Consider the following 22,274-nt stretch of genomic DNA (forward strand, 5'->3'; position numbering starts at 1 on the left):
GGTATACCGCTTATTGTAAATAGCCCTATTACAAGACAATGTTATTTAATGTCACGTTATACAGGGGCGAGCGCTCAATTGAAGATCAACAGTTTTGTGGCATCACGAAAGACATTAGGAAGAATAATGTCAGTTAGGAAGAAGGTTTGAGTTCTATTATTATAACGTTTTATTAAAAGCCAGGGTCATGTAAGGACGTGCTAGGTTTGTTGGTAGAGGTACCCAGAGTACCCGGAAATCCATCAACCAGCGGTCAGTACCTGGCAACTGCTCCACATTGGATTGGAACTCGCATCCCAGAGGTTGATCGCTTGTGGTGATATGTCGGGACATCTTAATCACTCGGCAACGCGGCCCCCAATGAGGAAGATGTGAAAAATATACCCTGCCCTACAAGCAGGACCAACCTTTTAGATATACGTATATTCTTTCCCAATTCCATTTATGTAAGTGACAATAACGAATTGTGACGAACTGCAGAAGGCAAACGAAATTGATCTTTTAATTAAGTCACATAATACACTCAGTCTGATACTTTAACATTCGTACTGTAATTCATATCAATTGATAATTGTGTTTAAACGCAGTACCATCCCAAATATCGGATAATGAAACTGTTCTCCACTAGCATGCAGTTGCCGATACTTATCTAAACTAAATCGTTAAATAGATACAATACCAACATCGTCATGCGTATCAACGTTAAAATGACTAAATAATTTGTTTATTTGATTAAATGTACGTCCTATTAACAGCCAGGACTATGCCTGTTTGTTTGTATAATTAATTAACGTCTTATTAACAGCCATGGTCATGTAAGGAAATTGTTTCATGACACAATTTTCACGAATTGTAACCAATAGGAGTAACAGATTATACAGCGTTTGAGTATATCGGAGACTGTTCCGAACTATTATCAAAATCATAAAAAAGCAGAGGTTGACAAAATCATTAAAAAGCACAGGTTCATTTTGTATTGCCATACACCATTTGTCATAATTTGACCTTTCTTGTCATCCGACATTATTCTTTTACATGCCTCATCAAATATGAGTGCGAAAATGTCAAACTGATTCCATGAAGGTTATTCTGCCGTCCTGCGAAATACTGTTTTAATATCCCTATTGCATGATCGTAAAAGGCGACTAAATTTAGGATCTTATCTTTTCTCTTCTTCCTAACTGACTTTATCTTTCCTAATGCCTCCCTTGGCACCGCCTCACTTTTGGCCTTGAGTTGAGCGTTCGCCCCTGTGAGGAAGGCTCTGGGTTCTGTCCCTGGCCGAGACACACCAAAGTCTATAAAAGTGGTAGTTTCTGCTCCTGCTTAGCGTTCAGCAAACAGGAGTGGGACGACTGGTTCGCCCGTTGTCAGTATAATGTGACCGGGTGGGATGTGTTGCTTGGTGTCTTCGGCGGCATGCTTCAGTGACATAGCACTATAAAAAGGGCAACAGTTCCACTATACAAGAAGACACAACACGAACATACCGCAGTCTCCCAGTACACTCACCTCGCACAACATACACGCAACACACCGCATACATGGGAGGCCGTCCTTACATGACCATAGCTGTTTAGGACGTTAATAAATCAAACAAACAAACAATGTCGTGGTATGGACCCTTGTTATTTGGCCATAGTAACCTTGGCTTGTCACGTAAACATGTTTGCGTATAGATTTTGGAGTGTTGGTATTTCAAAGTAACTGTTGATGCAGGTGATGTTTATGATTTAAGTATTACTGAATACATTCAGGTCTCAATTAAAAATGTTTCTATTGTTATTTACAAACACTGATAATAACATACTTATTTTGGGGCAATCACAAAATGGCTATATACACATTATAAAGACATATAAGGGTCACGAAGACCAAGTGGTTATGATGTCCACACACAATATCACATGTCCCTCCACTTCCCACCTCTGTTTGAATCCCATATGGGGCAGACGCCAGATACTGACCGCTGGTCAGTCATTTTTCTCTGGGTACTTCTCTGACCTTGGCTGTAAGCAAATAAGGATGTAAACCAAATCAAATATAGAAATACAATTACAGCAATCATATTTAAATAATTTTGTACTAAAATAGATCATAATTTGAAATATGTCCGCATATATAACTATTAATTTATTTAAATAAGAAAAAGTCTAAAATATGTACGTATAATCAATTATTGATTTATTCATATTTGAATTTCCAGTGGCAAGGTTTACACGACCAGAATGTTTCCAAACATTTTTCATGGGTAGAATTACCATATTGACGTATGTTTACAGTCAGTGGTGAATTGATAGTATAAACCCCGTTGATTTCAACCAAAGGCTACTCAACTTTATTTCTCAATAGTTTGAGTATGTCACGCGAAATTTGGAGCCGCGCGGATGAATTTATGATGGTCCAAATCAGAAACCTTTGGTGTTTTCAGTACCGAATATCAAAATAGGTTTGAACACATATACATGTACGTGTGTAAATACAAATGTAGAAAAGTTACATTGTTTTGAGCAATGCTTCCGTGCGTATGATAAATAAACAATGTTGTACAATGTACAGTTTTGCACATTCCGATGACGTCGCAATGTTTACATGTTGTGTGTCGGTGAGTCTGTGTTGCTCGCTACAACATGTAGATCTACATCCTATTTGTATTTTTAACATCTTTGGTTGTACGCAAATAGATAAGATATGTCAGGACAACATCAGTCTTTGAGTTGGATAAGTTTAACCAAAACGACCTAGCACGACAATGCATTTTTGTTCACCTCGGGGGACAGACAAGTCATGTAGGCCTTACAATTAGATGACTGCTGAAGACACCGACATCTGGTGCTGTTACACAGATTGCGGGCAAAACGGCTGCAACACTATTACACTGTTCACGCCGAAGGAACATTTTATCCGGCTAGAGGATACTTATAAACGTCGTCCTCAATGGCTTGTGCAGAGAAAATGATATTATAAGGTCATCTGACCCTATTGTCATCATGCGACGTCAATCGTTGTGCGCCGTCTGCTGTCCGTAAACTTTTCCTTCAAACGACTTCTTCTCATTAACCGAAAGGCCTAGGGTACTGTAGCATGATGGAATGAAGGGCTACCAAGTTTTTTCAAATAAATGACCTTGATCTTCATTCAAAGTAATAGGGGTCAAATAGGCTAAAATATTTAAACGACTTTTTCTCAAGAACCAGAAGGCCCACTGTACCTTGACCGTCATTCAAGCTAAAATCATTAAACGACTTCTTGTGAATAACTAACAGGCCTAGACACTTGATATTGGGCCTGTGACATGCTGGGAAGAATGGGTACCAAGTTTGTTCGAATAATTGACTTTGATCGTCATTCAAGGTCACAGGGGTCAAATATGCTAAAATCTTTAAACCACTTTTTGTGAATGACAAAGAGGCTAAGAGACCTGATATTTGGCCTGTGACATGCTGGGATGAAGGACTATTAATTTTGTTCAAGTGAATGACCTTGATTTTCATACAAGGTCACAGAGGTCAAATGGGCTAAACTCTTTTAACTACGTCTTATGAATAACTAAGAGTCCTAGATACTGGTTGGGACCAAGGGACTACCATTCATGGTCTAACTCATCAAATATATCAGAACCTGAACTTTTAGAACTATTAGAGAAGCTATTTGTACTGCCTTAATAGTGTGCCACTACTTTATTCTTTGAGGTGTTGTATTGTTCCAATAGTCAGGAGACAATTAAGGCCCATGGGTCTCTTGTAAAAAATTGCTATTAATATTTTCATTATTATCTATATCATTGTGTTTACCCGTTAAACTGATTGAAATACCGTAAATATTACTGTTATGCGTTGATAGTGTAAAGCGTTTGTGTATAAGAACAAACTAGGTCCTAAACAATATCTATCTATGTTGTTGTTTGAATTTTCTGGAGTCCACAAGTGCCTGCTTTAATTTCTCAGGTATTAAAGTGAAGTGTATTAAATATACAGAACTTTCGTATCTTCTGTTGGCAGTTATTAAAATACATTAATTCAAGTGGCCTGGCACCACAATAATATTCCTAACAAAACCTCTGATATGTTTGATAAGCGTTCTTCTTACTTCAACTTGATTGTAAAATAAATTTGATAAACATGAAGTTCGTACAATCACTATGGATCATAAAGGAATGCAAATGCCCAAGAAAATAATTCCTTACGTTTGAACCTGCTACAGCTTCTGTTGATGATTTTAATGTCCCGTTATTTAGATATATACACATGCAGATACTGTTTCATTATTTGTTTATCAAACATTACGTAAATCAAGAGGCGGAGATCATGCGGTGAAAACATAACCCATATAACCTTGAGCGCATTAACAATGTTTCCAATGCAATTAGCTAGGATCTCCACCCGACCACTGACGATAAAGTAATATAAGCCCACATACATCTAGATAGCTAATTGATATGTAAAACCATAGGGCATACTTGTATCAGTTCTATTAAATGGGCTTTTGATTTTAATACGTGGCCTTGGAGGAAAAGGAACGAACCTTACTTTATACATGTTACGGGATTTATATCAACACGATAGTACTGAAATAATGAACTGAATAACCCTGAGAAATTCGTAAGTAATCGTGACCTTATAAGACTACAGTTGTTATGTTTGGTTTATTAGATGTATTGTCAAATTAGCAGCGTTATTTAAGGGAGGACTATTTCCAGGTGTGGTAGTATATATGTTGGTTACCTATGTTCAACAATCTGATTGAAATACATATACTTCTAGCCACTCCGTTCAATAGAGGACCTTTTGTAACACTTGTACTTTCTACTGCATTTTCCATTCATTGCAAGTAGGGCGTTAGAATTGTACCTGCTGCCCCTATTGCATAATCGTAAAAGGCGACTAAATTTAGGATCTTATCTTTTCCCTTCTTCCTTACTGACTATATCTTTCCTAATGCCTTCTTTGGCACCGCCTCACTTTTGGCCTTGGGTTGAGCGTTCGCCCCTGTGAGGAAGGCTCTGGGTTCTGTCCCCTGGCCGAGACACACCAAAGTCTATAAAAGTGGTAGTTTCTGTTCCTGCTTAGCGCTCAGCATACAGGGAGTGGGACGACTGGTTCGCCCGTTGTCAGTATTATGTGACCTGGTGAGGATTGTTGCTTGGTGTCTTCGACGGCATGCTTCAGTGATATAGCACTATAAAAACGGCAACAGTTCAACTATACAAGAAGACACAACATGAATATACCGCAGTCTCCCAAAACACACACTCAACACACCGCATACATGGGAGGCCGTCCTTACATGACCATAGCTGTTAATAGGACGTTAATTATTCAAACAAACAAACAATCATTGCTACACCAATTGACTTGCGCCATTTCATCCCAGTATACATGTAAAATTAGCTTTGTTGTGCTGCTTTGGCGAGATGACCTCCCGCACGAAAATAATTCTGACAGCTTTCAAACAAATCGTCCCCTTTAAATCTCATTCAAGAGTCTGGCAGCAGCAATTTGATTGGCCATTTCTAAAGGTCAACTAGATATGAACCCTAATGGGATGTTGTCAGATCCTCTTATCTAACGCAGTGGTAATAAGGATATTTATGTTAATCAGTTCAACGTCTTATTATTGGGTCACCTGAGGACTTTTAAAGTGATATAAGCCGTAACTTTAAGAATTTAAGATGTTAATCTTTCTTGAGTAATCTATTAAAAACAATTTCGATTGATGAACAACGCTATGAAAATCATTCAAATGGACAGACAAACATACGATGCATTAATAGAAGCCATATAAACGTCAGTAAGAACACGCGTTATACACTGTAAAATCCTTGATTTCATGTTTTATATATGTGTTGATTGAAACATACCTGTAGGAATTACATGTAATACGGAAAAAACGTAAAATGAAATTCTAGACAACAATTTGGCTTCATGGTCTGACCGTATGTACTAATTTCACTGCACTTTAAACGTTAATGTAATTTTATTATTTTTTACAGTACTGCCAAAAATCGTTTAAGGCCCTTATTTGTACTTGCAAAATTAAAACCCGTGCATTGAATGAATTGTAATTCTCAAAATATTTTTAGTGGAGAATAACATAATGAAAGCACTTATCAATTCGTGAAAAATACGGCATTTATAACTTAAACAGCCAGGGTCATGTAAGAACGGTATGTAGTCTTTATGAGGTGCGTGGTGCGTGTTTTGTGAGACTGCGGTATATAACAAAACACTGTTACTTCTTTTATTTCAGTGGAAATGAAAGTAAGCAAATAATAAGTAAATAGATGACAGCCTTACTTTTGACCTACATCTTGTCATTCAATGCCATGCCGTCTGAGACCACTTAAAAGCCGAAACGGTTCCGATTCGCTTTATATCACAGGTGGATGTCGCAGAAAAAAGTGGTAAGTTTGACAACTTACTTTTAATCTTAATCTTATCATTCAGTGACGTGCCCTCTAGGACCACTCATATGCTAATACGAGTCGCCTAACATCACAGACAGTACATGGTGTGTTTTTTGTACTTCATATGGGCCCGGTTTTATGCATCGCATAACTTAAAATTACCCATAGGAAAGCACTTCAGAAGTTAAGGAAAAATCTTAAGTTAAGGAGGCTTCCTTAAAATTTGTAATGCTTTCCTAAGGATAATTTTAAGTTAAGGTATTCCTTAAATTTTAGTTTTAAAATTTAAACCCTGGTGTCAAGTTCATTTGTACATATAATAAAAAAATTTTACGTGTTTCTTTTGTCAAAAACTTTAAGTAGTCAATAGTTTTTTCACATCACTCGGTTTCATTTGTAATAAAAACGACCTTAGACGTCTATTGTCATTGGTCGAAAGGATAATGCTTGCATCATTTGCCGCCAGACGCGTAAAATCGGGAGAGGTCAAAGGAAGTCATGGTTATACAAAAAAAGGATTGTGAAATGCACTGCATTCAGTTATCCATTACCTGTCAATTGTATGTCTTTTTTTTTACATTTGTTTGTTTTTTAATGTATCTCCTCATGTATTTGTGCATTCAAAATCCAAGATTGGATCAAAGTGGAATATTATAATATTAATTACAAACACAATAACACTTAAGTCACCATATTTAAGCTGGTGTAAACTAGTTATATTACCCTTGTTAACAAAACATCATGATAACATTTTAAGTAATTTGTATTATTAGGTTGGTCAGTTGAATGTCATCTTACATTATGTAACAAGTTTTGGATTTTATCCGTGTACTTACGCTCGGTTTCTTTTGTTAGTCCTGCGTGACAAAACCTAGTCCGCTAATAAATTGGACCATAATCCAACAGGCTCAATTTGTATTGATCGACTGTTTATGGTCAACTACCTATGCTCTTGTAAAAACCGGGCATTGTTGTACAAAATCTGGCGACAACAATTTATGAAAAATTCTACATGTTGGTTTGGGGTCAAATATGCCTTTACAGTTTAAAGAAAACTTTTGGCACCAATTAAACCTACAGAAATCCTACAATCGCTGTCGCCAGCTTGACGCCAAGTTGTCTTAATGGCTAAATGCTTTTCTCAAGTTCAGATCTTTTCAGTTTTTGTTCCGCACCTTTTTCTCTCTTTTTCCACTTCCAAGACGCGTTCATCATTTTTTGTCTATAATATCAAAGCTCACCAACGGGAGTCCTCTCACACTCTCAAGTGCTTTTGGCTTCTAAAAACTTGTCTCAGCAGTAAGAGCACAAATTATCTTACCCCAGACAGAGATATCTACAGTTTTAACCGGTGTGAGATTTTTCTATCTCGCCCTAGGGTAAAGAAAAGCTGCACAAGATCTTTGCACGTACATAACAATGTTGTGTCTTCTTGTATAGTTGAACTATTGGCCTTTTAATAGTGCTATATCACTGAAGCATGCCGCCGAAGACACCAAGCAACACACCCCACCCGGTCACTTTATACTGACATCGAGCGAACCAGTCGTCCCATCCCTGTATGCTGAGCGCTAAGCAGGGGCAGAAATTACCACTTTTGTAGACTTTGGTGTGTCTCGGCCAGAGGACAGAACCCATAGCCTTCCTCACAGGGGCGAACGCTCTACTCAAGGCCTAAAGTGAGGCGGTGCCAAGGAGGCATTAGGAAAGATAAAGTCAGTTAGGAAGAAGAGAAAAGAAAAACTCCTAAATTTAGTCGTCTTTTATGATCATGCAATAGGGCAGCAGGGTACAATTCTTACGCCCTACCTTCAGGGAATAAGATGTCAGATCAGTTTTCACTTACACTTGATTCATTTGTAATAAAAACGACCTATAGACGTCTATTGATTAGTGGTCGAAAGGATAATGCAATTCGCCGCCAGACGTGTAATCGCGGAGTGGTCAAAGGAAGTCAGGTTATTACAAAGTCGATTAAGGAGGGGTATGTTGTAAATGCTGGATTAAAGAGCAAGGTTTTACCATGCCGTCAATTTCCAAGACACATTCTAGAGTTGACATGTCTGGGCGCGTAGAATAAATGAGCAGGTCGTTGCCCATTAAAGCCACCAAGTAGCCATAGCTGTAATTTTTTATCATATCATTCCCTGAGGTGCTTACTTAACACTGTCGAAGGCACCAGACGAAAAAAAATGTCCAATGGGAAAACCAAGGATACGACAAAAAATTATTTCTGAAAAGGAAGTCAGAAAATTTATGACAGTTCTGATGACAAAGCTTTCATCCGGTTCCCGTTATACCTAACTGTTGTTGCAAAATGTCTACTTGGGATGATTACATTCATTAGTTTTGTTGTCCTATGAACAGCTGAGGTCATGTGCGACAGTGTTCCTGTGTGCAGAGGGTATTTTGATCTTGATGTGTTAAGATTTGTTCGATTCAATATGGTACTATCATGCTCATGTGGCAGTGTAAACTGTAAAATAGAATATTATCTCCCATTTTCATACGATTCTGCCTTTATAACACCTGCTGGAATCACCCTATATGTCGGGAGAATTGATCGTACATCATTACATTGCAAAACATGCTGATGTGTTTCAATAAGGGGGTCATATTGTTTTTTCGTTCTTTTCAAGCGGACGCCTCTTCTCATAAAATGGGGTTTAGCCTTTGAATTAAATTTTCGCTCCCACCAAAAACGCTTTATTCATTCGATCGAGCAGTCTGATGCATCCTATGTGGAGGTTCGCCTGGTACATTGTTCGTAAAGGATTACAAAAAAAATCAAGGACTTTATAAGGACTTTTCAGAGCCTTTTCAGTCATTTTCAAGGCTCCATTGAAATCAAATTTAGACTTATAGACTCAATTAAAAACAAGAAAAAACTGACAACTGCAACCTCTTGCCAATTGCTGAATAGACCAATTTTGCATATAAATCACAATAATAGTTCATAAATTGCTTTCACTTCAGTGTTGTAAACTATTTCGTGTTCAGGAATTTTATTTATGCACACTCCACATACAGAAAACAAAGAGTTAAATGAATTGAAAATGGCCACCATAAGGTGACATATTTATTATAAAATTATATAAAACTCATATCAAAGTAATAAAACAAATATTATGCAAACAAATTGACACTATGCAAACAAATTGACACATAATTCAGTTTTATAGAATTATGTTAAAAGATTATGAAACATAACATAATCTAGAACATCTCAATATTGATATTAAGGTGGGGGTTCGATAGAACAGGGCCAAAAAATATGAAAAAATCTCAAAGAGGAACTAAAATAATAAAAAATTGGGCGGGTATACAAAGGGTGGGTTTTTGGCAATTTGTTGAGTTATTATCAATAAAATGTTGCACAAAATGTATGCCAATATGGCGCCCGTGAAAATTTTTTCTTAGATGAAGGGCTGATGGCTTAGCCAATCAGATTCTTTTACAAAAGGGTGACGTCATACGGTACCCCAAATAAGGGACAGTCAAGCAAAGGGGAATAACTCCTACTTAAATTGTACACAATTACTTCTATATGTGTCAGTACATAAAATTAGCTATACGTATAGCTTGCATTTATGCACACTCCACATACAGAAAACAAAGAGTTAAATGAATTGAAAATGGCCACCATAAGGTGACATATTTATTATAAAATTATATAAAACTCATATCAAAGTAATAAAACAAATATTATGCAAACAAATTGACACTATGCAAACAAATTGACACATAATTCAGTTTTATAGAATTATGTTAAAAGATTATGAAACATAACATAATCTAGAACATCTCAATATTGATATTAAGGTGGGGGTTCGATAGAACAGGGCCACAAAGTTAAAAATATCTCAAAGAGGATTTTTAACTTCCCCACCAACACACAAAGTTCACTTTAAAACACATTCAAGTAAATAAAAGAAACAGTTCAAGGTTTTTAAAGTAGAGTATATTAACAGTCAATTTGTTTGTTCAAAAAAGGACTCAATAATAAAATTAATATCAGCTGAAATAAAATTGTTCCCACTAATATATCTTGCCAAGCCCAAGCATGGCAAGATAAATACACAAGTTCTTCACTATTATATCAACGCTTTGATCACATATATCTTCCTTATGGTCCACATACGGAGATTTCCACAATATGTATTTGGATTTCTGAATGTTCGAGTTAGTTGACGGAATTCATCACATACACAGTCCCTGAATTCCTATACTGAATTGACCATAATTTGTTGTTTGGAGACAGGTGCTAATATATATATAAAGAAACCATAAACTAAAATTATGAGGTACAGTAAATCCAGGAAACTGGCTCAAGCAAGTTCCTGTCAAGATTACTAAATCAAAATAACACATATTAGGCTATGTACAAAAACATTTAAAGTCAACCATGATAAGATTTATATTGCCAAATATCTTTGCAATCAAACTTTATACGTTTATGTGAACAAGGAAGCCGGCCCAAGCAAGCTTTCCTAAACAGGAAAATGTTAAAAATAAATCAAAATTTATTTAGTAGAAAAACTAAACCATATGGAAAAAATAGTATAGAAGAGGAAGCCGGCCCAAGCAAGCTATCCCATGTACACTATATTACTTGCACAAGAAGAAATACTGTACATATTAAAAACATATAAAAACAACACATACTAAGTGAAAATGATCTAACTACATCACTGAATTTGCCCTGATGTATTTCCGGAAGGCTGATGAATGCCATCTCCCCATAGAACAAATTTTGGCATCAGAATAGCCTTGTTCTGCAGCATAGGATGCCGCCCCGATCCTAAAGCTATGGCCTTTATAACATGTACTATCTAACTTACAAAAAGCTAGATCTGTGTAACTGTCTGTCAAAAAGGGGGCGGGGGACTGGGGTGTTGCCAGGAATAACAAACAGGGGGCCTGAATTTGATCCCCTTAAAAGTAAATAATCATGCAAAGCTTTAGCAGCAGATGATTTTGTTGGTCCATGGCCAAAACTGATTTTGTGTCTAGCATTGTTTGGATTGTGTTTAAAGCGACTAAAAAACACATTAATAACAAGACCAGAACTAGGTTGTTCCAGCTGAACATCAGAAAGCAGTAAATTGTTCTGATTATTGCCAGTCATTGTGATTTCACCTACGCGTGCAAAAGTATTGAAAGCAAATAAAAACATTGCTTGGAAGAGGACACGGTAGTATGCTGTTGTGGCTGTATGAACCACTGCCTGTATGAGACGGTCTAATATTGGTACAGTAATGGGCAATCTCATATCCATGGAAGGAGCTAAGCGATACGCACCAGCAACTACTTTCTTAACCAGGAAGGATGCTGTTGGATCAGATCTATGCAATAGTTTATGAACATAGGCAATAGCAGACAAATATGTAGAAATAGTTCTAGGTGAAAACTTGTGATAATACAAATGAGCAACGAAAAGTGAAATATGAGATGGGCAAAGGTGTTGACTAAAAGGGTCAAATTGACTTGCTACAGCAAACTCTTGAAAGTATTTCAGAGCTCTATCATAAATATTGCGACTTGATGGTGCCAGGGAAGCTGTCAGTAGATGTTCAATGACTGGAAGAAGTTGTGTGGTACCAAGTGGTTGGGAACTTCTGTTGGAAGAACATCTGCCTGTTGGGCGAGAGTCTGGAACTTGGCAATCTGTAACCGAGAAAGGGAATCAGCAAGGATGTTGCGTTTTCCAGCAACATGTCTACATCTAAAATTCAAATTTAGTTGTAGACATTTTAGAACTAAACATCTGACCATTTTCAAGAGTGTTTCCTCCTTACTAGTTTGTTTGTTAATGACCGATACGAGTGCTTCATTGTCAGTGAAGAAGATGATGGAATGATTAGCCCATAGGTGACCCCAGGTATACACAGCTAGTAAAATAGGGTAAAACTCGAGCACCGAGATATTAAACTTTCTAAATGACTTAGGGAAAACGCCGTACAGCCAACTATTTTTGAAAACAGCTCCATAACCAATAGTAGAAGAGGCATCTGTATACAACTGTAAGGTGTGATTGGACAGGAATTTTTCCTCTATGAAAATTGTGCGCCCATTATACTCTTGGAGAAACTGTAACCACACTCGTAAATCATCCTTTGCTTCTAATGTAATACGAATGTGATGAAAGGGTTCAAAAACTCCAATAGTTAAATTAATGAGACGTCGAAGGAAGGGACGACCAGGCACAACCACAGAGCACGCAAAGTTGAGTAAACCTATCAGAGATTGTAAGTCTTTCAGTGAGCATTTTGACTTGTTGAGTAAAGATTGTATAGCTATGATAGACTTATCAACTTTATCTGATGGTAATGAAGCTGTAGAAGTTACACTATCAAGTGCTATACCGACAAACGACATTTGTTGGCTAGGCGGGAAAGTTTTCTCTACAGCTATGGGAACTCCTATATCATTACACATCCAAATAAACCTTTGTAAAGCAGATTCTGCTAAGTCATGGGACTCCTCTACAAACATGAAGTCATCCAAAATATGTATAACATGATTACATTTTAACTTAGTGACAGCTATCCACTCTAGAGCAGTACTAAACGCTTCAAAAATTTTACAAGATGTAGAACACCCCATGGGTAGGCAAGTGTCATAATAGTACTGATTATTGAAAGAAAAACCCAGCAATTCATGATCTAATTGATGAACTGGTATAATTCTAAAGGCCGATTTAATATCAGTTTTTGCCATGAAACATCCTGACCCACACTGCTTCACATGTGATATTGCGTCTTCTATGCCAGCATAATGGACTTCTGAAGATTCAGAGAGAATACCGCTATTTACAGAATGTGACTGTGACCCATTGCGAGGGTAAGACAGGTGGTGAATTAATCTAAATTCGCCTCGTGTTTTCTTAGGAACTAAGCCCAGGGGAGATAATTTCAAATTTTTTAAAGGGATAGTTGGAAAAGGACCCTTAACTCGCCCCAGTTCGACTTCCTTATCAATCTTATTTTGAACGATGTTAGGATTAATTAAAGCTGATTGTAAATTAGGACTAATTTGCGGCCGCCTTTCACCTTGAAAATGTAAATGAAACCCATTTGTAAAACCCTGAATAAGGTATGACAATTTATCTGAACTGTAGCCTTGTAAATACTCTCTAAGTTTATCAACATTTATAGGTGTTGTCACTGAAGAAGAATATATTCTAGATTTAGGAGGATGAACCTGTGGTTGGTTTAGGTTTTTCGGAACATTTGAACTGAGGGTGTTTGCCCCCACATTTTCCACAGACATGGGAAAAGGAGCAACCCCCACAGTGTGCTCCCTTGTTAAATCGAAAGCAGGTTCCTGGATTGGAACGAAAAGAATGATTCCCTGATGTATGGGGGGAAGATGAAGGGAATGTTTGTTTTCGATTGGATGATTGGGGTTTTGACTTTGATGCTGTCATAGCCATGCAATATAGCTCTTGCTCTAAAGAGCCCCAATCCATATCTATGGCTGTTTGCTTGAGACGGCGAAAACTAGTATCGTACGTATACCAGGCACCACCGGCTTTCGCAATATTGCGAACTACATGTTGGTAAGTAGCCAAACCCTCAGTGGCCTCTGGATACTTCTGTCTATAAACAGAGGAAAAGATGCTAAATGCATCTGTCCATCTTTCTATATTTAAAAACTTTTTCTGGTTTGCCTGAGTCAAGCCAACACTACCAGAGTCGTCCAATTGTAAAGTGTACTTTGGAGCAGTTTGCTCGTCCAAAATTTGTGATAGGTCTAAGAATTCCCCATCCCATATTTTTTGCCTTAATTTAGGAGCAACTTTTTGATACAATGGACGGCATGATATCTGTGGTGGCTTGACAAATGGCATATCAGGTACAAACACATTACTGTTACTGTTAGGTACATGATAGTTCATATCAAAATTAGCACCTGTCTCCGTATGTCCATAATCGCTGGAAGTGTTCGGAGGTATCACAGCTGGCGCATCGCGGGCCTGTGTTGCTGAGCTCCCAGCTGCAGCAGCTGGTTCACATGAAGATAAGGTAGGTTCACTGGTCAAGGGGGCAGGTGGCTTTCGGAGCTCCTCCAAAACTGCTGCAGTTACAGTTTTCGTTATTGCAGAGATGGTAGCTGCTGGAATGGCTCCTGCAGAGTCTTCCTGAGCTGGTACGCTTATAATGGGCACTGGAGATGAGCTTGTGGGTGCTTTGCGTTTCCGAGTAGCCCTGGTGCTTGTAGACTTAGGTCTGGATGCCATATTAATTGGACACTGTATAAGGAAAAAGAAGACCAGCATAGAAAACAGTCATATGTATTGGCTATATATGTATAAAGCCCACGTAGCCAGACCTGTCTGGGCTGTACTAAATTATATAATAATAACCAGTCATAGCTGGGCTGTACTTAATATAATAACCAGTCATAGCTGGGCTGTACTTTAAAATATATTAACCAGTCATAGCTGGGCTTTACTAAATATTATAACCATTTATAACTGGGCTGTACTACAAATTATTAACCAGATATAGCTGGGCTATACTAAAATATAATAACCAGTCATAGTTGAGCTGTACTAAAATGTAATAACCAGTCATAGCTGGGCTGTACTAAAATGTAATAACCAGTCATAGCTGGGCTGTACTGAATATAACAACCAGTCATAGCTGGGCTGTACAGAAATATATAATAACCAGTCATAGCTGGGCTGTACTAAAATGTAATAACCAGTCATAGCTGGGCTGTACTAAAATGTAATAACCAGTCATAGCTGGGCTGTACTGAATATAATAACCAGTCATAGCTGGGCTGTACTGAAATACATAATAACCAGTCATAGCTGGGCTGTACGAAAATATTATAACCAGTTATAGCTGAGCTGTACTAAAAATATTAACCAGTCATAGCTGGGCTGTACTGAAATATTATAAATATAACCAGTCATGTAGCTGGACTGTACGGATTATCAAACCAATGTGTGAAGCTGTAACTTGTTTTTAATTAACCTCTCACAGTTTGACTGAGCTGAGATATCAGATTCAATCAAAAGCTAAAGAATAATATAAATTAAATAAGCTTTATAGTACATACTGAAATATCAACCCAAAGGCCAGATATAAAGCTGGACTCTGTGTAAAAATTTAACATTAATAATCACCGCTTATAATAAGCTAAAACCTACCCTCACTATGAGCCATACATTTGGAACATGCATGTTTAATGGCCAGTCTTAGGTTCCGATAAAACTTAGAAGTGCCTAGTGAGTTAAGATGGCATCCGTCAGGTAAAAACAAGTCGTGTGGGCTTTCATGCATGCGCTTGTGACGCCACATCAGTATACCTTCACATAACTGTACTAATTTAAAAATGTCAGCATTGGTCTCCTCTCTACGAGTTTCATATACATGGGGATGCATGCCTCTAGGGTTCGGGCGTTTGAATATGTCACAAATCAACACGAACATAACCCCATAATTGCGACGTAGGTGGCTAGCAAAACGTACAATGTCAGCCGCTATCTGTACAGGCGCCGTAGATTTATCACACAAATCATTGCCACCGATCTGTAGAATTATCACGTGTGGTTGCAATGATAATAAGTGTTCATGTAATTTAGAGCTAGTTCTAAGTTTGTGTACAGTGCCACCTGGGTATCCCACAAGACTGATCTCCGCTTGTGCTAAATTGAAATCAGGCGATAGGCCTGCTTCTGTATGAAGGGATCTTTCCAGACGACGTACAAAACTATGTCCTAGTATCAAACAACGATACACATTACTACTCATGCTTATAATAATATAGATATACTTAATTGTATTGTTCTCTATAAACTTTCTGGCTTTGGTGGCTGTCGAAGGACTTCACACAAACGGGAAATTGCACGTCAGGCTGATCGTTGTTTACACTCCTGTTTGTCCAACCGGAACGGCGAAGACGTATAGTATAGTAAAAAACATCATGACAAGTTGATCCGGAAAGCTCAAAAACACAAATTTTTTGGCAATTTGTTGAGTTATTATCAATAAAATGTTGCACAAAATGTATGCCAATATGGCGCCCGTGAAAATTTTTTCTTAGATGAAGGGCTGATGGCTTAGCCAATCAGATTCTTTTACAAAAGGGTGACGTCATACGGTACCCCAAATAAGGGACAGTCAAGCAAAGGGGAATAACTCCTACTTAAATTGTACACAATTACTTCTATATGTGTCAGTACATAAAATTAGCTATACGTATAGCTTGCATTTATTCTTTAATTGTTTTAATTTTACACTTAATTCACCATATTTAAGCCTGGTGTAAACAAGTTATATTACCCTGTTAAAAACACATATAACATATAAAGTATTTGTATAATTAGGTTGGTCAGTCTGACTGTCATTACATTATGTAAAAGTTTTGGATTTATCCGTACTTACGCTCGGTTTCTTTTGTTATGTCCTGCGTGACAAACCTAGTCCGCTAAAAATGACCATAATCACAGGCTCAAAATTCTGATTGATCGCCTGTTTATGGTCAACTACCTACTGCTCTTGTAAAACCGGGCATTGTAGTACAAATCTGGCGACAACAATTATGAAAATTCTACATGTTGGTTTGGGGTCAAATATGCCTTTACAGTTTAAAGAAAACTTTTGGCACCAATTAAACCTACAGAAATCCTACAATCGCTGTCGCCAGCTTGACGCCAAGTTGTCTTAATGGCTAAATGCTTTTCTCAAGTTCAGATCTTTTCAGTTTTTGTTCCGCACCTTTTCTCTCTTTTTCCACTTCCAAGACGCGTTCATATTTTTTGTCTATAATATCAAAGCTCACCAACGGGAGTCCTCTCACACTCTCAAGTGCTTTTGGCTTCAAAACTTGTCTCAGCAGTAAGAGCACAAATTATCTTACCCCAGACAGAGATATCTACAGTTTTACCGGTGTGAGATTTTTCTATCTCGCCCTAGGGTAAAGAAAAGCTGCACAAGATCTTTGCACGTACATAACAATTGACGTCACGACAACAGTATCATGACGTCGCGGTAATAGTATTACAACATCACGACAACAATGAAATGACGTCACAAAGACGAAGACTTATTGAGGTCACGTCATCCTCGCTTTCATAAGTGACACGTTTATTAGGGACACAAAGTGGTACACGGGGTAAGAGAAAAAGAATCATTCACCCTCTTGGGGGTGAGACAGGAGATCTCAACCCGAGGGTTGAGATTTTCCTGTCTCACCCAAAAGTGGTTGAAAGATTCTGTTAGTCTTGTAATTCTGTGTAGAGAAATACAACCATGAGCTTTGATGTCTGAAAATTTCCTAGGAAATGTTTGTTTGTTTGTTTGATTAATTAACGTCCTATTAACAGCTATGGTCATGTAAGGACGGCCTCCCATGTCTACGGTGTGTTGTGCGAGGTGCACGTTTTTGGAGACTGGTATATTCATGTTGTGTCTTCTTGTATAGTTGAACTATTGGCCTTTTAATAGTGCTACATCACTGAAGCATGCCGCCGAAGACACCAAGCAACACACCCCACCCAGTCACTTTATACTGACATCGAGCGAACCAGTCGTCCCACTCCCTGTATGCTGAGCGCTAAGCAGGGGCAGAAATTACCACTTTTGTAGACTTTGGTGTGTCTCGGCCAGAGGACAGAACCCATAGCCTTCCTCACAGGGGCGAACGCTCTACTCAAGGCCTAAAGTGAGGCGGTGCCAAGGGAGGCATTAGGAAAGATAAAGTCAGTTAGGAAGAAGAGAAAAGAAAAACTCCTAAATTTAGTCGTCTTTTATGATCATGCAATAGGGCAGCAGGTACAATTCTTACGCCCTACCTTCAGGGAATAAGATGTCGATCAGTTTTCACTACACTTGATTCATTTGTAATAAAAACGACCTATAGACGTCTATTGTTAGTGGTCGAAAGGATAATGCAATTCGCCGCCAGACGTGTAATCGCGGAGTGGTCAAAGGAAGTCAGGTTATACAAAGTCGATTAAGGATGTATGTTGTAAATGCTGGATTAAAGAGCAAGGTTTTACCATGCCGTCAATTTCCAAGACACATTCTAGAAGTTGACATGTCTGGGCTGTAGAATAAATGAGCAGGTTCGTTGCCTATTAAAGCCACCAAGTAGCCATAGCTGTATTTTTATCATATCATACCCTGAGGTGCTTACTTAATCACTGTCGAAGGCACCAGACGAAAAAATGTCCAATGGGAAACCAAGGATACGACAAAAAATTATTTCTGAAAAGGAAGTCAGAAAATTTATGACAGTTCTGATGACAAAGCTTTCATCCGGTTCCCGTTATACCTAACTGTTGTTGCAAAATGTCTACTTGGGATGATTACATTCATTAGTTTTGTTGTCCTATGAACAGCTGAGGTCATGTGCGACAGTGTTCCTGTGTGCAGAGGGTATTTTGATCTTGATGTGTTAAGATTTGTTCGATTCAATATGGTACTATCATGCTCATGTGGCAGTGTAAACTGTAAAATAGAATATTATCTCCCATTTTCATACGATTCTGCCTTTATACCACCTGCTGGAATCACCCTATATGTCGGGAGAATTGATCGTACATCATTACATTGCAAAACATGCTGATGTGTTTCAATAAGGGGTCATATTGTTTTTTCGTTCTTTTCAAGCGGACGCCTCTTCTCATAAAATGGCGTTTAGCCTTTGAATTAAATTTTCGCTCCCACCAAAAACGCTTTATTCATTCGATCGAGCAGTCTGATGCATCCTATGTGGAGGTTCGCCTGGTACATTGTTCGTAAAGGATTACAAAAAAAAATCAAGGACTTTTTAAGGACTTTTCAGAGCCTTTTCAGTCATTTTCAAGGCTCCATTGAAATCAAATTTAGACTTATAGACTCAATTAAAAACAAGAAAAAACTGACAACCGCAACCTCTTGCCAATTGCTGAATAGACCAATTTTGCATATAAATCACAATAATAGTTCATAAATTGCATGTTTGCTTTCACTGCAGTCAGTAATCAATTACCTGTCAATTGTATAGTCTTATTTTTTACAATTGTTTTTATTTTTAAATGTATTCCTCATGTATTTGTGCATCCAACTCTAAGTTGGTCAAAGTATATATTAACATATTCATACAAGCACAATACACTCAATTCACCATCTTTAAGCCTTGTGTAAACAAGCTATATTACCCTGTTAAAAACACATATAACATGTAAAGTATTTGTATTCTTAGGTTGGTCATTCTGACTTCTCATTACTTACGCTCGGTTTCTTTTGTTATGTCCTGCGTGACAAACCTAGTCCGCTAAAAATGACCATAATCACAGGCTCAAAATTCCGATTGATCGCTTGTTTATGGTCAACTACCTACTGCTCTTGTAAAGCCGGGCATTGTAGTACAAATCTGGCGACAGCAATTATGGGAATTCTACATGTTGGTTTGGGGTCAAATATGCCTTTACAGTTTAAAGAAAACTTTTGGCACCAATTAAACCTACAGAAATCCTACAATCGCTGTCGCCAGCTTGACGCCAAGTTGTCTTAATGGCTAAATGCTTTTCTCAAGTTCAGATCTTTTCAGTTTTTGTTCCGCACTTTTTCTCTCTCTTTTTCCACTTCCAAGACGCGTTCATATTTTTTGTCTATAATATCAAAGCTCACCAACGGGAGTCCTCTCACACTCTCAAGTGCTTTTGGCTTCAAAACCTGTCTCAGCAGTAAGAGCACAAATTATCTTACCCCAGACAGAGATATCTACAGTTTTACCGGTGTGAGAGTTTTCTATCTCGCCCTAGGGTAAAGACAAGCTACAGAAGATCTTTGCACGTGCCTAACAATTGACGCCAAGACAACAGTATCATGACGTCGCGGTTATAGTATTACGTCACGACAACAATGAAATGACGTCACAAAGACGAAGACTTATTGAGGTCACGTCATCCTCGCTTTCATAAGTGACACGTTTATTAGGGACACAAAATGGTACACGGGGTAAGAGAAAAAGAATCATTCACCCTCTTTGGGGTGAGACAGGAGAATCTCAACCGTCGGGTTGAGATTCTCCTGTCTCACCTAAAAGGGGGTGAAAGATTCTGTTAGTCTTGTAATTCTGTGTAGAGAAATACAACCATGAGCTTTGATGTCTGAAAAGTTCCTAGGAAAGGTTTGTTTGTTTGTTTGATTAATTAACGTCGTATTAACAGCTATGGTCATGTATGGACCGGCCTCCCATGTATACGGTGTGCTGCATGTATGTTGTGCGAGGTGCGTGTTTTTGGAGACTGGTATATTCATGTTGAATTCTTGAATAGTTGAAATGTTGGCCTTTTCCATAGTGCTATATCACTGAAGCATGCCGCCGAATACACCAAGCAACACACCCCACCCGGTCACATTATACTGGCAACACAAAACAACTGTATATTGTTTTAATTAAGATTTATGAAGGGAATATCAATAAAAATATATTTTCACAATACGAAATTCCGAATTCAATTCCAACATATTTTCCCAAAGTATCCATAAAAATCATTGTATCTGTGCGAGACAAACTTCATCGGGAGTAGGGTGAAACCTGTTACCAATATCAAATCCTCTTTGCGGGCTGGGCGATCCTGTAATAAATTATAGTTAATATAACGTGAGTGGATATAGCAAAAAAAATTTAGGTCTCTATAACGACAAAGTTATCTTTCCATTCAAACATTTGTGTACACTCTGAAGGTAGCTTATATTTACAGCATTTCAACAAAAATATTTAACATAGAACAATTTTATTTTCAACCATACAGCAAAATAAAATTGTATTACTTTATATTTTTATTTGGATAATAAATTACACTGCTGTATAGATATAGTTTCCCGAGACTAACATTATCAACAACAAGAGTATTTTTGTATTTGGAGACAGTGGCATAATGCATTCATGTCTTTTTGTGACAGAGGATTTTTTCCTGTCTCTATTTGCAATGTTTTATTATGTTTCTAGTTTCTACCGGGGTTACTCGACAATATCATAATGTTTAAAAATGTTCAACGTTTTATTAACAGCAAGGGCCATTTAAAGGCGGTCTTTCATATGTGCATTTAGTTGTTGCGTTGTGTGTGTATACGTGTCGGGAGGCTGCTATCTTCTTGCATTAGTATAACTATTGCCCTTTTATAGTTTTCTAACTGCAGCATGCTGCCGAAGACCAATATAATCTTACATCTCAACACGAGTAAAACATTTTGGCTGGTCAACCGGAGGCTTGCAGAGAATTTAGTTGATATAACGTCCATATGCGTAAAAATGGTCGCCGCATGAATTGATGACGTCTCTGTCTAGCGCGTGAGAGCTGTATTTTCCCTACTTGGTAAAAGTCAGAGTTATCTTTTCCCCAGCAACGGCGGGATAACCCTGTCGGAGAAACCGCACACCCAGTCCGGTCACATGACTATAAGGAACATACCAGTCACCCCACTCCCTTTATCCTGAGCGGTAATTACAGGAGCACAAACTATCATTATTATAGACTTTGGTGTGTCTCGGCCAGGGGACAGAACCCAGAGCCTTCTTCACAAGGCGAGCGCTCAACCGAAGGCCAAAATTGAGGTGGTGTCAAGGGAGACCTTAGGAAAAGAACAGTAATGAAGAAGGAAACACATGAAAATATTCTGTCCTGCAGGTAGGGCGTAAGAATTGCATTTGCTACCCCATTTGCATGATATCTTAAAAAGGCAACTATATTTAGGGTCTTGCATGTATCTCGCCATTTTGTCAGCAATGAATGTTTATTACAGCAAAATGAATACAAATAACGATTGAAATCTAGGTTTGTACATCCATCACTTACATATTGCACTTGTAATTGAAATAAATTATTTACTGTATATGATAATGGGATAATGCATATTCA

At 37.9% G+C, this 22,274-nt stretch overlaps 1 protein-coding gene across 2 annotated transcripts; it reads right to left on the minus strand.

Moving 5' to 3' along the window:
• Positions 1 to 11,096: 11,096 nt before the first annotated feature.
• On the minus strand, positions 11,097 to 16,631 carry LOC138335277 (uncharacterized). 2 transcript variants are annotated; one of them, XM_069284294.1, is made up of 3 exons: positions 16,196 to 16,631; positions 14,321 to 14,660; positions 11,097 to 12,073 (listed from the first exon to the last, which is right to left on the minus strand). In XM_069284294.1, exons 2-3 carry the CDS (start codon positions 14,646 to 14,648, stop codon positions 11,244 to 11,246), a joined length of 1,158 nt encoding a protein of 385 aa, XP_069140395.1. In that variant the 5' UTR covers positions 14,649 to 14,660; positions 16,196 to 16,631; the 3' UTR covers positions 11,097 to 11,243. The 2 variants fall into 2 exon arrangements, with proteins under 2 accessions (XP_069140395.1, XP_069140394.1); XM_069284293.1 differs by having other exon boundaries at positions 15,570 to 16,631.
• Between the last annotated feature and the right edge of the window lie 5,643 nt (positions 16,632 to 22,274).

This window comes from Argopecten irradians, chromosome 11, assembly GCF_041381155.1.
Source record: "Argopecten irradians isolate NY chromosome 11, Ai_NY, whole genome shotgun sequence".
Classification (NCBI taxonomy): Eukaryota; Metazoa; Mollusca; class Bivalvia; order Pectinida; family Pectinidae; genus Argopecten; species Argopecten irradians.

Coding starts and splice junctions, on each gene's coding strand:
- LOC138335277 (XM_069284293.1), bottom strand. CDS start 15,602: ATGCATGTTCCAAATGTATGGCTCATAGTGAGG. Junction 14,661..15,569: donor ATGTATGGCTCATAGTGAGG/GTAGGTTTTAGC, acceptor TTCCTTATACAG/TGTCCAATTAATATGGCATC. Junction 12,074..14,320: donor TTATGGACATACGGAGACAG/GTGCTAATTTTG, acceptor TCTCGGTTACAG/ATTGCCAAGTTCCAGACTCT.